At 38.6% G+C, this 17,055-nt stretch overlaps 1 protein-coding gene and 1 pseudogene across 29 annotated transcripts in view; one reads left to right on the plus strand and one right to left on the minus strand.

Moving 5' to 3' along the window:
- LOC102779841 (ankyrin-3-like) overlaps positions 1–9,066 on the plus strand; it is a 184,301-nt gene extending 175,235 nt beyond the window's left edge. For 10 of the 29 annotated variants that reach the window (XM_087844839.1, XM_087844830.1, XM_087844829.1 and 7 more), the window contains 4 exons: positions 1,397–2,081; positions 2,165–2,357; positions 4,760–4,843; positions 5,275–6,713. In XM_087844839.1, the coding sequence (XP_087700965.1) occupies positions 1,397–2,081; positions 2,165–2,357; positions 4,760–4,843; positions 5,275–5,553 (1,241 nt within the window). In that variant the 3' untranslated portion in view covers positions 5,554–6,713. The other 19 variants (XM_087844858.1, XM_087844856.1, XM_087844841.1 and 16 more) reach the window with 8 other exon arrangements.
- A 1,776-nt stretch (positions 9,067–10,842) lies between these two features.
- On the minus strand, positions 10,843–12,031 carry LOC148101798 (zinc finger protein 711-like; annotated as a pseudogene).
- Positions 12,032–17,055: the final 5,024 nt, after the last annotated feature.

A 17,055-nucleotide genomic window follows, 5' to 3' on the forward strand; every position in this document is an offset into this window, starting at 1 on the left:
AGCTACCTGAACTCTTCTCAAGCTTTTGCTCATAAACGGACCTAATTACTGAAAACGAAGTCCAGCTTCTTTTAAAGTCTCCCGCCTCACTAACTTCACTAATGTTGCATTTATTTGAGTGAGGCTGGGTCTAAGTCTACGTAGGTTTAAAAAGAAAACTCAAGTGCCAATTTTAGGATACATAAACAGTATATGCCAGGTTTTTGGTTTTATTTTTATATTTTGTGTATTTCTGTTTCCACCACTTTTTGATGTGGTCATGTCTACTCGGTAGGGCTGGTTCAAAAGTCATTTAAAAGTACTTGAAATTATTAATTATTTTTCTACTTCTAGAGGCAGCAGAACAAAATTTAAACACAACAAATCTGATGTTCGTATATATTACAGATCGAGTACAACTGGAATAGCATTATCATTTATCCACAGGAATAAATTCCAGAGTTTTGGTTTGAACTCTGGTTTGTTCTGCAAGAAGCAATCCAGTACTGGCACAACACATTCGGAGAGAAATGCAGCCAGAGCCACAAAAGTGTAGAAATATCTGTCTTAGATGGCATGGTGTACAAAGCAGGAGAGATGTTTCCTCTAAGTGAAGAAGTAGATTAATGAACTCACTCTGGACACTGATTGTGCAAACTATCCTCAACACATCGTGCATTTAAAGTAGCTGAACACCTGATGAATGGCCTGTTTTTAGTTCAGAAGAGACATGAAGGGCATGTGGGTGTTTATCCTTTTTATTTCCAAACTGTATGTCCTAATTAAACTCGTAGTTGTAAAAATATGTCGCAATAAATCAGCTGAAAGCACACTGTGACCTTTGTAGATGTGTATAGGTGTGTGTAGCATCTAAAGAGCCAGATGTGTTTCTGAGCAGTTCACAAAGATTAAATTATAGCTTAAAGGGGCAGCGGCTCCCATTCAGCCGGCAAATTCCACTGTAAATATTGCTCCATGTCTGCTCTATGTGTATGTGATTTGAGATTAAATACAGATGTAATACTTTGCCTCCATTGTCTTTAAAGGTAAAGGCATTATGTATTTTTTTTCTTATTTCAATTTGATATATGTCTGAATACTAAAATTCACCCACCAAATGTCACAAATACCACAAGCAGAATCTAGAAGTGCAGTTCCCAGGAAGTTACCACTGGGTGTAAACCGACAAATAACTTTATAATATGTAAAGTTGTGTTTACATCTTATTCTGCTACCTAATCACTTACACTTGTGACTTTTGAACAGATGCTACCTTTAAATGTTTCAAATGTTTCTCATTTCATCACCTCCACCACTTTACTTCTCCTTCCCTCCCTCTTCCAACCCCCTTTTTTTTATCTTTACCCTTTCTTCAATCCTCTTATCCTCTAATCCTGTACTCCTACAATCCACCCAGGCTACGACAATATAGATCTGGAGCTCCAAACCCCCTCAGACCTCAACTACGTGCCCCCAACCCCACTGCGCTCAGACGACTTCTTTAGCGAGGGCGATCCTTTAGTAGAGTCCCATAACAAGTCCATGCTTGCTAGACCTAGCGACCTCTCTCTCACTCAGACCACCAGCACCTCCAGCAGCGACCCCCTCACAGTGGCCCCGGGTCCAGGCTCCACTGCCACAGAGCTACTCATTGCTGGGCCTGAAGATGCAGAAACTGAGATGTTTACTGAAGAAAAAACAGGATTGGTGTGTGTAGAGAGGCCAGATAATGACAGACGGTTGGTAGAGCAATCAGGAAAGGAGACAGAAGAAGTAAAAGCAGGAGACCATCTTGTTTTGGAGAGTCAGGGAGGGGCCGTAAAAGAGAAGGCTACCGCAGACACTGGTCTTGGAAATGGAGTGGAGGAAGAAGAGGAGGAGGAAATGACGCAGGAGAGATTGCAGAGTCTGCTGGAGGATTTAAAGCTGGAAGAGGGCATGGAGGAAGAGGAGGTGTCAGAGGAGCTTGTGAATGCCATCCTTGAACAAGTACGGAAAGCAGAAAAAGACATTTATTCAGTTCCAGGCAGGAGCAGTGAGACGTCTGGCGCAATCGGGGAGTCAGCAGCCCCTGGCCCCAGCCCGGGCTCTGAGAAGGGCAGGTAGGACTTGATTTTATTTGAAATTCATTGTCACGTCTTTCTGCTCCCAGGTGTATTTGCCTAAATCTATTTAACTCGTCCAGCCCCGACAGTCTAGCTGATTCGCTAGAGGAGCCCCAGGTTCAGACCAACAAACAGAATGGAGGTCAGACTGAAGCAGCCAGGGAAGGGATGGAAAAGGTGCCCAGGAGGAAGGAATCCCAGGAGGACAGCAGCACAGCGGGACCAAGCAGAGGAGACAAGGACGGAGGCAACAGGTCCCAGCACAAAGTCCAGGTAGGAATCGGTCCTTCACAGAGAATCTTGTCTTGAAGCCTTGAAAAAGTCTTTAACTGTATATTATATAATTCTCCTTCTGTTGTTATGTGGGCTTAAAATATTTAACCTCTGAGATTAGCCCAATTCTTCTATCATATGTTAACTTTCCATATGAATCCCACACACTCTGGCCTCGTTGACATTACTCTGCTGCTGGGCTGCCTTCATCAGGAGAGTGTTAGAGAGAAGGAGTCCGACTCCGATGAGGAGACCACTGTCACTACCAGGGTGATACGCAGACGGGTTGTACTCAAGGTCTGTTAGGCCTGGTGTGCAGAGACATGTTGAAGCGGAGTGCAGTGGACCGATAGCGTGTGAAGAAGAGTGATACCAGAGAGACTGAACAGAAGCTATTTGCTATGTGTGCTGAGCATGACAGTAGCAGTGCTTTTGTGCAAGTTTGTTAACATGGAGTGGAGTGTGTGTGCAGCTATAGTAACTTTAAAAGATAACTGGAGACGGGATATGTGCGAGGAAACAAAGAGACATTTTTTAGATTAACATATGACCCAAAGAGGAGTTCTAAATGTTCTCTAAATTGAAATAGAAACTTGACTACAGCTGTTTATACGTTTAGCTTTGCTATAGCATTAAGTTCTAATTGCTTGCTTGCCTTGCTTGTGCTCTTCTACCTGGCTGGTGGATTGTTGGTTGTGCTTTACCATATATATTTAATTCACTGACTAAAAGGAATGTGCCAAACTTCTTCTGAGGGGGGAAGAAAAGGTGGCCTTTGATTTAAGCTTCTTTTTTGCATCAGCTAGAAGCAACTAATAGATATTTTAATTATTGATGCTAAGTGCTAAGTGTTTCCAGGGAGTCATCAGTTAATTGCTTAGTGTAAAAAAATAAAATAAAAATCAGAAAATAGATTCATAAAGCCCTAAGTGAAGCTTTGATACAAATTAACAAGATTAAAGCAGCATATATTTACTTATGATAGCTGAAATTAAAAAAACTGTGGTGTTTTTGCCTAATGCTGCTTTGGAATTGACACACTGCCCATGTTGGAACACATTTCCAAAGTGGAAAAAGTCTGCTTGAAGATCTTATAAATTTAGGCTATGTCCACACGTACCCGGGTATTTTTGAAAACGCAGATTTTTCTATGCGTTTGCACCTTTCGTCCACACGTAAACGGCGTTTTCGGTCACTGAAAACGGAGATTTTTAAAAACTCCGGCCAGGGTGGATATTTTTGAAAACTCCGTTTTTGCATTTACGTGTGGACGAGAAAAACGGAGAAAACGCAGCGTCAAAGGTGTGCTCATTTTTTGACGTCACACTGTGCGCCACGTTATTGTTTTAGTGAAATGAATTTCTACAATACTATTACTGTTAATTGTACTCTCTGCAGTGTTTAAATGCTTACATATACACACACAGTTACTGTCCCTCCACACATAAGACTCGGTTCTGCTTCTATGCCCCAGCTTTGTTTACTTTTTCCCACCGAGGCTTCTAGACTTCTGATTGGCCAACATTTCTGCACGGTTAGGAATATATCGCCACCTGTTGCTTTGGCATGTTCCTAGCAGCGTTTTCCTTCATTTCTGCCTTTACGTGTGGACGGGATTATTTTTTAAAACGAAAACGGAAAATCTCCGTTTTCAAAAATACCCGTGTACGTGTGGACGTAGCCTTAATAAAGATTAAAAAAAAACCTAAACTAAAGCAAGAATATAACATGTACAGTATTCACAGACAATGAAAATTGAGCTCCGGTGCATCCTGTTTCCACTGAAAGTACTCCAGCCATCATTCAACATTCAACACAACCTCTTCACAACCTCCACAAAAGGCCAAACTGGCTCAACACCAGTAGATACCAGTTATATTCTATATTCTTTATTGTTTCGTTACAATCTCTGGCTCTATCAAGGTTCATTTTGAGGTGATAATAAGATATATTTGTATGGTTTTTGAACGAGGTTTTACCTGAACTTTTATTTTTCCATCTATGGACACATCCTTCTGAAGCTTTGTTTAAAAGAAACACTTTTATTGTATTCTTTCCATATTTCTATATTATAATTGTCTTTTAAACAGCATTTGGTGTTTCCAGTGCTTTTGCTGCTGCTGGCTTGGGTTTTGAAGTTTGGACGTGTTGCGATGGCAGGATGCAGTATTACATTACATTATTTAACAAACCTGCCGATCTAAATATCACCTTTCCACTTTATATGATAAATATGTTCTAGGGCAAATATCCTGGTTTTGCATCCATTGTGATTTGTGGGCTGTTTGGAAATGCTTCTTTATTTATTTGATGAATAACAGTGTTGGAGCTAACCCTACCTGCACCTTTACCTTCCTCATTTCTTTCTCACTTTTCCATCCAAATAAAAACTTTCACCCCAGGGAGAGGAGGCCAGAAACATTCCTGGAGACTCTGTGACAGAGGAGCAGTTCATAGATGAAGATGGGAATCTGGTCACCAGAAAAGTAACCAGTCTTTCTCCTCCATTGCTTTTCTTGTCTTACACCACATGTATATGCCATGTACAGCCACAGTAAAATTTAATAGGGAAAACGATGAAGGTTATGTGAGCGCGATCTGTTTCCCCTTTGGCCATACGCCCTTCGTTTGGGATTGATTGATTATCTCACCCTCCAGTTTGCTGTCCATGTGCAGACTAGATGGATTAGATGACCAGTACCCATCAAAATTGAGGGTTTGGGCCAAGGAGAGGAATTCAGATTGGACCTCATTGTCACAATGATGCCGACAACCTCTTAGATGCATGAACCAAGCCTATCACATATCATCCCATTGACTTTTACACAACACCTCTACATATCTCCCTCATCCTTTTTTCTATCACTTCTCTCAACTCCCCCACCCTCCTCCTGCTAACATGCTTCTTCCCCTGCAGGTGATCAGAAAGGTTGTACGCAGAGTGTTCAGCTCAGAGGAAAGGAGGCAAAGTGAAGGCGAATTTATTGCAGCAGAAGAACCTGCTGCTGCTGGTGGGGGAGGTGTTGGTGGTGGTGTAGCCTCAGGTGGAGCTGACACTGCTTCTTCATCAGGAGCGGCAGCAAGAGCCACGGGGGGGAAGGGCAAGAAGAAGGGGAAGCGCTCCCGACACGGCCACAAGGAGGAGCCTCAAAGAGTGAAAGCTGAGGTTGCTGTCGAAACAAACTGCCTGACTTAGTGAGCTGAGCTGTCTGCATGAAGCTGTAGCTTTGTGTAAACTCTTAATCAATCAATGTAAACTCTTAATCACCTTTTAGATGAGCAGAGGACACACAATCCGACAGCATTAAGGCAGCCATAAACCAAAGTAAACTGCATTCCAGTGAGGGGAGGTGTACTACAAAGCGAGATTAATGGGTTAGTGAGGTATGTTTAGCCTGGCTAGATCACCATGGCAACTTCTGCTGAACAGATAACATGGTCCAGAGTGGTTAATGTTCAGGGTTTTGTTGTAAAATTGTCTAGAAGCATCAGCATAAGTTTTAGTTCAGGTTCAAGGCCCTTCTTGCCCCAAGTGCCCTATGAGTTGAACCTGAAGCACAGTTGAGCTGCGATTAAGACATTTGTGATTTTTTTTTTTAAAAAACAGCACCTAAAAGTCCAGCTAAAATTTGGGCAAAGCAGGATGGTCAGGAGAGGCAAGAGACAGGTGAGCAAAGATAAAATGCCATGGCCACATCGTCACTGGGGACCTCAAGTAGATTTATAAATACACATCAGTTTACGCATGTAAAAACAGAAGATGAAGATCTTGGCTAAGATTGGTTTATCCATACAAAATGGTAAAATGACAGAAGTGTCAAATGTAATGACTAAATTCTGATGTTCATGCAACTTAAACTTTATTTTGACATTCAGGTTTTGTTTGCTGTTTCCTGTTTGAAAAATTGAGTGTGAATTTATGAAATGCTGTGCAGTTTAGAACAATTTCATAACAGCAGCCTTACTGTCTGAATACAGTTTGCAGTGGTTGCAGTGTGTGTTTCCTCAGTAGCAGCTACAGCCTCTAGGTTGAGACTAGACCGAGTCTGAGAACTACTAATATCAAGTGATTCAACTAATATAGAATGTCGTTATTCTCTCTATTAAGCATGTGTGCTTTCATTTGCAAATGTACAGATGTAGTAATTTTAACATTTTTTCACTTCTTAAACTCATCTTTCCTCCAGCATGCTGCCTGATGTAGAAGATGAACCAAACTGTGCTTCATTAACACTCGCCGATCATGCCTTGCCTAAGTTTAGTATTGACATTTCTTTTCTCTCTCTCTCTCTTTTTATTTTGCTTTTTTTTTGTTCCTGTCTTGTGCTGAACCTCGCTGCTTTTCTTAATCTCCTTCTGCCAAGCCTGGAGACGGTGCCAACAAGAAACCAGGGAGGAAGAGTCATTCTTAACAGTAGAGCTCTCAACTACAACTGGTAAGAGGCCACTCATAAAGACACTAAAAACTCCCGTAAGTTACCCAAATATTCACCTATAGACCATAAAGATTAATTATGTGTGTTTTCTGTAAATACAATAAGAATATACTTTATATTTTTTGCTTAATATAAAGTATGGTATATAAAGGCATGTTTAGCTGAAGACTTTAATTCTGAAATTTAGAGGTAAGACCACTCAGATGTCTGTATGCTGAGTATGAAGCCATCTACCATTTAACTCTGATGTAATCAGGAAGACAACTGAGTTTTTCAACTGGAATAAAATTGTCAGTGCTGTTGTACTCCCAGGCATTACAGTCAAGCGCACCATGCAGATCCTTATCAACAAGAATATTTGCAAGGATTTAAAAGCTAGCAATAAGTTAAGTTGCTAGTTGACATCTAAATGTGACTTTTATGTTCTAGTTAGTATTTTAAAAAATATAACCTTACGTTGTATGTAAACAAAGATGAAAACGAATCTCTTGCGAGGTTTTGTAGGACACTTTCTGTTACGTTCCAGAGTTAACTAAAGCTATCAAAATGATATGAACAAACAATTGTTTATGACTTCATGTCCAAAATCTCTTAGTATTGTGTTGAACAGATACTGGAGATGAACTAGTGTCAGGTGGTACTTTCATGTAATTCCAATTTGTACCACAAGGTGGTGCAGTTAATGAATAAAACATATAAATGGGGGAATTAATTAAAAACACAATTACAATTTAAAACTGCAATCCTAAAGCAGAAAATTACTTTTTTTAATACAACAACCAATCTGAAGTATAAACTTTCCTTTACACTCAGGTCCATGGACCCCCACACATGACCCTGGGAGGAAAAACAGACCGGAGCCAATGAAACCGGGAGCCAACACGTGTCTGAAGCTTTCGCTTTACAACGCATGGTTTTCAGCAAGACAACACGTTACTTTTCTTTGATTTCGCATGAGCATGTCACCAAACTCACTCACTGTTGGAAAACAACACCGAAGGACACGCATGGACGTGAGCTGGAAACTTCTTTAATCTTTGGCAAATGAAAGGCGTCTGTGACCAAAGACGGCACAAACAGCGGGGGAAAAGACTTCACTCTCTCAGACACTCGCCTTGTATGGCTTTATTTTTTCCTCCTGCACTCACAGTATCGGGGTGCACCATGTGGTTCTTTTATAAAACAAAACAAAGGAGATATAATAGTACCTGGGTGTTTTTGTTGTACATAAATGACACTGTATAAAATCTTTAAAAAAAAGAATTGGTAGCTTCACAGATTGTTTATGCACTGATTTGAGTTGATGAAGCTTTGCAGAGCCAGTGCATTTGTATTGAGAGGTCGACACTTTTCGTGCAGCCTGGAGTGTGTCTTCTGACGTGCTCTTCCCAAATATAAAAAGGAACAAAAAAAAGCTGTATGTGAATGAAACGAATGGAGAAAAAAATGCTTGATTTTCAACAGAGGACATTTTCTTTAAAGACAACAGCTACTCTGCTCTGTCTGAGGGACATTCTTCAGAGAAATTATATTTTGCTGCATGTTATGTCACTTTATTTTTAACGCTTTCCTTTCTTTCTCTTAATTCAAAGCACTGTAATACAACTTAGAGAGGGTGTGATGGTACTTCTGTCTGTGTGAGCACTATTAGTAACCCAAACATCTGTCATCTATAACTGTTTTTTTTAATTTATTTTCCTTTTCTTTTTTTTACAAATGAAATGACACTCCACATCCTAGTGGCGAGATAGTACAGCATCCTTCTTATGCAACAGGAAAGTACTGACACTGTCCAATGCATCTTTCAGACTAGCACATTGTTAGCTCTAGACCGCTAGCAACGCTGTGTGTGTGTGTGTGCGTTTGTCTGTGTGTGCGCGTGTGTGTTTAACATTAGGAAAAAAATCCATGCATACTAGAAGTGTATGTTTAAACTTTTAGTTCTACTGTGGTTTTTAAAAGGGGACTTTTACGTTGATGATTTTTATCCTGTTTATTTGCTTCTATTTACACGAGAACAGAGAATCTCATTTTTAGCCCCATCGCTCAAATTTAAATCTTTATAATTACACACAAATCACTGTCAGTTATTAAAAATGCGACTTTCTGTTCATGTGTAAATTGTTTTTCTGTTTTTTTTTCATATGAATCCACCCTAAGCATCCATTGTTGATAATAAATCTGGTACCGACATGTATGACAAACCAACATAGCCTACACTGGATGATCCAAGTAATTATTTAAGCAGAAAAATAAATTGTGTTTAAACTGAACCTCTGCTAGTCAGTCTGATTTCTCTTTCTGGTTGCACTGGCCCAGTGAAATACTGGCATGAATCATACTGATGTCTTTAAGACGTCAAGAAACCCCATGGAAACTAAAAGACAATAAAAGACCTGAAGATGTAGGCTGAAGAGCTTTGTGTATCACAACATACTTGCCTCACATGCTAGTGTCCACCAGCAAATAATGCCAAATAAATGAAATACAGTCACTAAACTTGTGGCCCATTCTCCTTGTAAAGGCAGTATTACACACTACATTACATTACACAATATAAATAGTTAAAAATGATAATTGTATGTGTCTTAGACCAAATGCAGAATAAGGGTATTTAGGGGGCTATATGTCCATGCTTCCATGCCACTTGTGACCCACAATGCCCCAGTCATGATCTTAACTAAACACTGGTTATGTGACCCCTTACATTCTGCATCTAACAAATTTTACATAAAAATATATATTTAAAAAATTATTGTATGTATAAAAAAAGACCTTTGCAACTTTTTCAGTTATATGTCAACATCTTGCATAAATCAGACATGCAGGTCATCAAGAATGTGATTTCTATACTGGATTGGTCGAGGTTAACAGGGTGCCGGTGGAAACTGTGCTACTGTTAGATAAAGACAAATGAAGAGGAGAAGGTGAAGGCATGATGGAACCATCATTGGTAAAGAGAAAGAGCTGATGGGACATGCAGAGGGTTGGTGTAACAGGTGATCTGTTGTGGTGACCCCAAAACTGAGTAGAGAAGAAGAAAAAGAGGAATTCTACCAATAAAATCGCTGGAAAATATCATTCTGTGTTTCGCAGACTACCATGTTTCAACCGCTTGGTACAGTGAAAACCAAAGAACATCCAAGAATTCCAAATATGCAAATACAGCATTTATTTTTAAAACTATACTTTTTTATCAAAATTATTGGAGATTTGTTTTTTTTAATAATGTTTCAACAATGAAAGACTACTGATCGATCTATCTATAAATGAAATATACATTTATATCTGTAATTTTCATTTATAGTGACTCTGAAAAGATAAGATGTGAAGCTCTATATAAGAAAGTATTAATTGTGAAATCATATAGAGCTGTTTTTATAATTAAAGCACATACAATGATGCTGGATAAAAGAAATATCTTAATATTTTACACATATTTTGCATATGACTTCTTAATATTTCCAGTAATTGCCCCACAATCTAGCTAGGATTCAAACGATTGGACTGTACCATCAGAGCGCTGCAAAGCTCTCAAAATATAATAAGTTCAAAATAACCCATATCTTATACTGGGAATTGGTGCAGCTCTTCTGTTAACTTCTTATCTGAAACAAGACATTTTAGCTGTCTTTCTGTTCAAGTCAACTTTATTCTGATTATAAAAGGTTTGGACAGCAGGTATGTGGTTCTGCTCCACAACATCGTCCAGTCTCAGTAGAAAAACTTCTGAGACTCTTTGGCTAACGGGGCGTGCGTTTTGGTTTTCTATTTGTTATATTGTTACATGTTGTTGTCACTTCTGCTGCCCTCTTGGACAGGTCTATCTTGAAAAAGAGATTTTAATGTCTTTTAAATGTATGTGAATTTTTCACCTGATTGGAATATTCAAAATGAAATCTTATAACAAAAAGGACTTTAAGCCCAAATTAAAAAGAGACTGGATTTCAGAGTTAACATCATTTAATCTCTGAAACTGTGCATGTTTGCCTTGATGCTCAAATGAAATCTAACAGTAAGACCTGAGTGATGTAACCTGACTATTTGGATTAATAAGTAGTACCTAATCTCAGCCTTAAAGACTTTAATAGACTGATCAGCTGGATGGATTCATCCCCGTGAGTTATTAGATGTCTTTTCAGTTCGTCTTTCCTCAGGAATGTTTTCCCACGGGATGTGTCAGCTCTCCTTTGTGGACACCCATGTGTTTGGTAAGTGAAGCTTTTCCCACAGACATTACACAGATAGAGCTTCTCACCTGTGTGGGATCTCATGTGGATCTTCAGCGCGTCGGGCTTATACAACTTTTCATCACAGATCACGCTTTGATATGTGGACCCTGCTGAATGGATCTTCATGTGTTCAGAGCGCCCCTTTGCCCAAACTCTTTCCTGCAGATCCTGCACAGAAACAGCTTCTCCTCCGTATGGACTCTCATGTGAGCCTTCATGTATTCTTCAAAGCTAAAGCTCCGACCACACACGCTGCAAACACACGGTCTCTCCCCATCAGATTTCCATTTTGAGTAAACGCTTTCCCGCAGACCGTGCAGACAAATGGTTTCTCTCCTGTGTGTGTTCTCATGTACAGCTCCGTGTGTTTGTGGCCTTCAAAATGTTTGCCGCAAACTTCACAGTCATTTATTTGGGGGTAAGCTTACAAGCGAAGCTTCAAGGTTTCCTGGGTCTCAAAATGTTTCCCACACACGCCACACATATCTGCATCCTTCTTGCCTTCCTGCGCATGCTTCAAGAAAGAGGTAGCAGAAAGACTTGCTAGAGAAATCCCTCAGACTTTGTTTTTTCTGTCCGTTTTATCACTCTGTTCACTTTTCTTCCAGGCCTCATCACTCTCACCCTCTGTACTCTCAGCATCAGAAAGGTCTGCCTCAGATGTTTTCCACAAACTTCACAAACATCTGCACTTTTTTTCATGCGTCAGTGCACATTTCAGAAAAATGCATCTGTGCTGGAAAAACTCTGCAACAACTGCATTCAGTATTTGGTTTTTGTTTGTTGTAGCTGTTCTCTGAGAACGATTTTTCATCTTTGTTGGAAAGATTTTCCGTTCACTTTGTAAACATCCATACCTGGAGTTCCTGTCCGAGGCGTTCTTGTCTTTGATTTAAGTAGCTCATCGTTTATATATCTTTATCTTGACTCCCACCTTTTGTATTTTTGTTGACAGTACCTTTAGGTTGACAGGTGGCACACCTGGGTGCTCTCCTTCCTTCTCCATTTCCACCGTTGAGGTCCCCTTTTCTGCTTTTTGGGTTTAGTAAAACTGTGAAGGCTAAACTCAGAGTCTATCTCTGTATACTTTTCTTTAATCTGTCATAGATCAGTCCTTGTCTCATCATGCAACTGCTACTCAGATGAAATGTTCTTTTCACCATTGGACCCAAACAGTGATACTTTATCTGCATGGAAAGGATGCCAGTTAAAAAAAACAACATTAAAGGAAGCGATTATATTTCTGACATGTATTAATTTGTGTTTCTGGATGTAAATTAAATAGTCCTACTTTTAAAAGACAAAAAAGGTCCTACATTTAAAAGCTGGATGGGATGGGGGTGGTGTAAATAATGTCACACAGTGCAGTTAAAAACTCTCCAAATGTGTTAACCTTGGCTGCATTATTTATTTTCACCAAAACTACTTACCACTATTTACGATTTAGACACTAAAAGCTACACAGGGTTATTTTTCATTCATTATCCTTAATTTATCCAGGTAAAGGTCTCATTAAAATAAAGAAACCGGATGACATGAAGTAATTTTACTTTTCAAGATCAGTTCGCACTTTGCCGTGTGACCTGTGTGTAGGCAAAGGTATGACACAAAAGAGCACAGTCAAAAAGTAGTGAATGAAGCCTCCAGAGACCAAAAAGTCAACCAAATACAGAATTGATCCGAAGCCTATAAAGCTCTTAAAAGTGTTTGCACCCAAACTCAACCTGGAAGGACTAATTAAGTTAAAAAAAAATACACAATCACACAAATTAGGACAAAAGAAGAAGTGGAAGGCCTAAAAACACTATCTCCAGCAGGTAAACAGTATCTGAAAGTCATGTCCTTAAGAAACAGGACAGAAATCCATCAAAGGACTTGATGCAGGACCTGAAAGATGCATCTGGCCTTTCAGTTGAGGCACCTGCTGTTCACTGAAGCCTCATTAGTGAAGGTCACCCTTACCTACAGAAGCTTCAATAATAAAAAATGTCTCCACTTTTTGCTCAGTATGAACCATATAAAAACAAACTAGCTCAAGGCAGGTCACCCTGATAAATGTCACTACTGAAGCAGTCATTTCTTTTAAAAGGTGTCTTGTGTTTCCAAACCTGGAGTGTGCAGCATTTTCTCCGTTACGTCCTCCACAACTTCTGTCAGTCTCTCCGTGACCAGCTTCCATTTCACTCATAATGGAGCACAGAGGCATTTATTTCCATTTCTGAATATTTTTATAACTTCTACAGCTGCATAAACACTTCATCACACATGCAACAAACTAACAACTTAAAAGTCTGAACAAACTGAAAAAGAGGCATGTTGCTTCTGGTGTTTTCTTCATTTTCAAATTGAAGAAATACTTTTGGTCAATGGTACAACACTGCCACCTTTTAATATGTGGTCACTGCGCTGAGCAGGTAATACAGTATTACTGCTATACTTCATTGTATCTAAAAGTACAAGGAAATCGTTGTACATTTTACTATGACTAGATTTAATTCAGAGCTTTATTTAGCATATTTCTTGGCACACATTCATCAAGGTGCTGGAAACATTTTTCAGAGGATTTTGACCATAATAACATGAAAGTGTCAAGTTGCTGCAGATTTGTCAGGTTTTAGTTGTATTCATTCTGTCACACTCTAATATAATTCTATAAAAGCATGTCAGTCTTTCAACTGCCATGCTCCACTACACAGCAGACAAGACTAAACAGCCAAAAATTTAACACAGACATGGCAATAACTGAACCTCTGCCCTGTGACAGGGCAAATTCATTGTAAAACCACAAAAATGCCTGTTTTGCAACTAACGGGACCCACACAGCAGTCAAGACCAGTGTTGGTCAAGTTACTTGAAAAAAGTAATCAGTAACTAATTACTGATTACTTCCCCCCAAAAATAATCCCGTTACTTTACTGATTACTTATTTTCAAAAGTAATTAATTACTTAGTTACTTAGTTACTTTTTAAAAACACGATTTACAACCTGAATAGGTGATAAAGCGATAGATCTTTCAGCCCAATTCTACTTTTTCTGCATAATCCATCATACAAAATGTAATCAAATGGAAAAGTCCCTTTTTAAAACTTGTTTTATTAGTTTTAATCTTTTAACTTTATGCATCAAGTAAAAATTTAATTATATGCAACATTCTCTGACTTGAATAAATTAGTTTAACATTTAAACCTATTTTCTGCACATTCAGCACATAAAATATTTTTTGTGTTTACACTCTTTCAAATAGATGCAAGTAAAACACAGCAGAAAATAAATAAAGTCACAGACTAGCGGTCCTGTTGCTCTATTTTCACCTGTAAAGCAGGAGTTTACTTGAGTTTACTTACTCGTTACTTGAAAAAAGTAATCGGATTACAGTAACGCATTACAAGTAACAAGTACTTTTTGACGTTACTGCACATCTCTGGTCAAGACTGACAAGAATTATCCAAATATGCATAATATTTTACCAGGCCCCAAAGCCGAAATTGCATAGTATTAAACATAGTCAAGCACTCTTTTGCAGCAAAAGGAGTAGAGTGAAATTAATTAATGATAATATTAAACTGCTCATAATAAGCCAAAGTGTTATCTCCATCTCAGTGCTTGGTTATTAAATGTGACTTGTTGCTCGGGGTTTAGGGTTTTGTTGTTTCTTTTTTGTTGTTTTGGTTTTTTTTGTTGGGGGGGGGTTTGTCATGAGGGGGACTGGTGTCCAAAGTGTTCAATATGAGGAAGGTTTTTAACCATGTTTTTAATTGAAGTTGGAGAATGGTCACATGGATGAGGTAAAGTTTTTAGGATTATAAAGTTGCTCCTTAAACTTAATAATTTTACAATATAGTGGTTATTAAAAATACTGTGATGTAATTATATTAACTAATGATGGGTAGGAGCTGATAACTATTTCTGGCCACTGTAGATTATAATGCTTGATCATTATTTAAAGAATCTAAACCTTATTGTTTATCACAAATTAGAACAACAGGAATGTTGTGTGTTGGGGGGGGGCGGGGTTTGTTTGTTTTTTGGGTTTTTTTTTAATTGGCAGGAGGTGCTGCGATGTCTTACTTGTGCGACAGAGGGTGCTGCAATACCCTCTAACAGTTGAACGAGTGTAGCTAATAAAGTGACTGATGAGAGTATAGGGAAGTGAGACAGCCTGCATATAACGGTACAGCAGATGCACCAAGAGGACCAACTGAACATTCTTCCCGATATTTTTCCGTTTTAGCTGGGACTTTAATATTTACCTGCATCTCTCTGTCACACACACACCTTTCCTTTGAGCGTCCAGACCTCCCGTGTCTGAGAGAGATGCAGTTAGTGGGTATTAGGAACTGCGTGAGCGCATCCACGTGCGTCATTGAGGTACACACCCGCGCCAAATGAAGAATGTGACAGACTCGGTGATTGCATCGATTCTGAGAGCTTGTTATTCTCATTCCTGATTTTTTAAGGCACAAATTTGCCAATGACAATCCAGCCACCGTCTTTGTCTCTTTATGTCTGCGCGGATGTTTAGCAAAACTCTACCGCTTTGTGATATCGGCCAAATTAAATTTTCTATCAAACTTTACGCATTTTTATGCAACTGCAGCAAATCTCACTTTACTTGGTGTTTTTCCTCTTGTGTCCCACTTAACTGTTCATCAGGCATGTCACGTGTGTATTATGCAAAACACAGAATGGCAAATATTGAATGTTCAGTGTGCACTTTCGGCCCCGTGTGCCTGACGGGCCCACAGACACGGGTATGACGTGGGAAATCGCTGTCATCACTGCAAGTCGAGATAACGGATCTGAGTTAATTATTGATATCATCCCGAAATGTTATCTTTATCATATGAGGTTATACAACAGCCAAATGGGACACGGGGTCTCTGGAGGGGACGTGAGGACGAGCGAGTATATTCTTGATCTATTCAACATCAGGTCTGTTTTTCAGTGTCCAAGATTTACTGCTTATCTGGTCCCATAGGAATCCAATAATAGAGCAAAGCTGGAAATGTCTTTAAACAGTGAGCTTTTATTTGTGTCTCTGGCAAAAGAGGGAAAAAAACAACAACAAAGATGATGAAGGCTCATGTCAGGTGTTCAGCTTCTTCTTAACTGTATTAAATTCCTATGGATCTAATATGTGTCGATGTAAAAACATATTAAAAAACTGTCCAACTGTACGCCAGTGCATGCATTTTTCTCCACTATAGGCTAATTTATCAAACTATATTGTTTGATTTGCATATCCAAATAGAGGCAGGATAGAATAAGTACATGTAAGTACTTTTAAGTACTCGTACTTTCATTTTCATCTACTTTAAGAATTTACTTAAAGTAGAAGCTATGATTCAGAGAAAAATATTGCATTTTAAACAACATTATATATTGGAGTATTAGAATTGTAGTTAATGTAAAAATAAGAATGAATAAAATGTAAGCCATTTAAAAAATGTTTATATTTGTGTGTGTGTGTGTGTGTGTGTGTGTGTGTGTGTGTGTGTGTGTGGAAATATAACAATATTCTGTTGTTTTTTTCTAACAAAAAAGTAAGTAAGCATTTTAAAGTTGTATGTAATTGGTAATTCATTCAATTTACTTTTATGTCATTTCAGCTTTTATCGTTTTGTTGTTTTATTGTCTAAACTTTATTCTCTTCTTTCCTTTTTACTGTTGTAGTAAACAGATTAAACCAGGGACGTCAAACTCATTTTACATCATTTTGCAGCTCATTTTGTTCAGTAAACAAACTTTCTGTCATCATACACATGATAAATGTGTATAATGACAGAAAGATGTATGTATAGTTCATTGCACTGCCCTGTAATTATGAAATATAAAGTTTTTTGTTAGTTTACTGTGAATAACAGGAACTTTCCTATCATTTAATTGTTTATTATTTTGGTGTAGGATGAATGACAATGAGGGTAGGAAGTCTTTATCAATAGGAAAAGCTGTAAAACATGAAAATACTGAACATACTTTTTAGTATTAAGTTTAAAATCTATACATTGCTTCACACGATCTAAAAACTG

Source organism: Neolamprologus brichardi, chromosome 8 (genome assembly GCF_056152115.1).
Source record: "Neolamprologus brichardi isolate AB-2024 chromosome 8, ASM5615211v1, whole genome shotgun sequence".
In the NCBI taxonomy this organism is placed as follows: Eukaryota; Metazoa; Chordata; class Actinopteri; order Cichliformes; family Cichlidae; genus Neolamprologus; species Neolamprologus brichardi.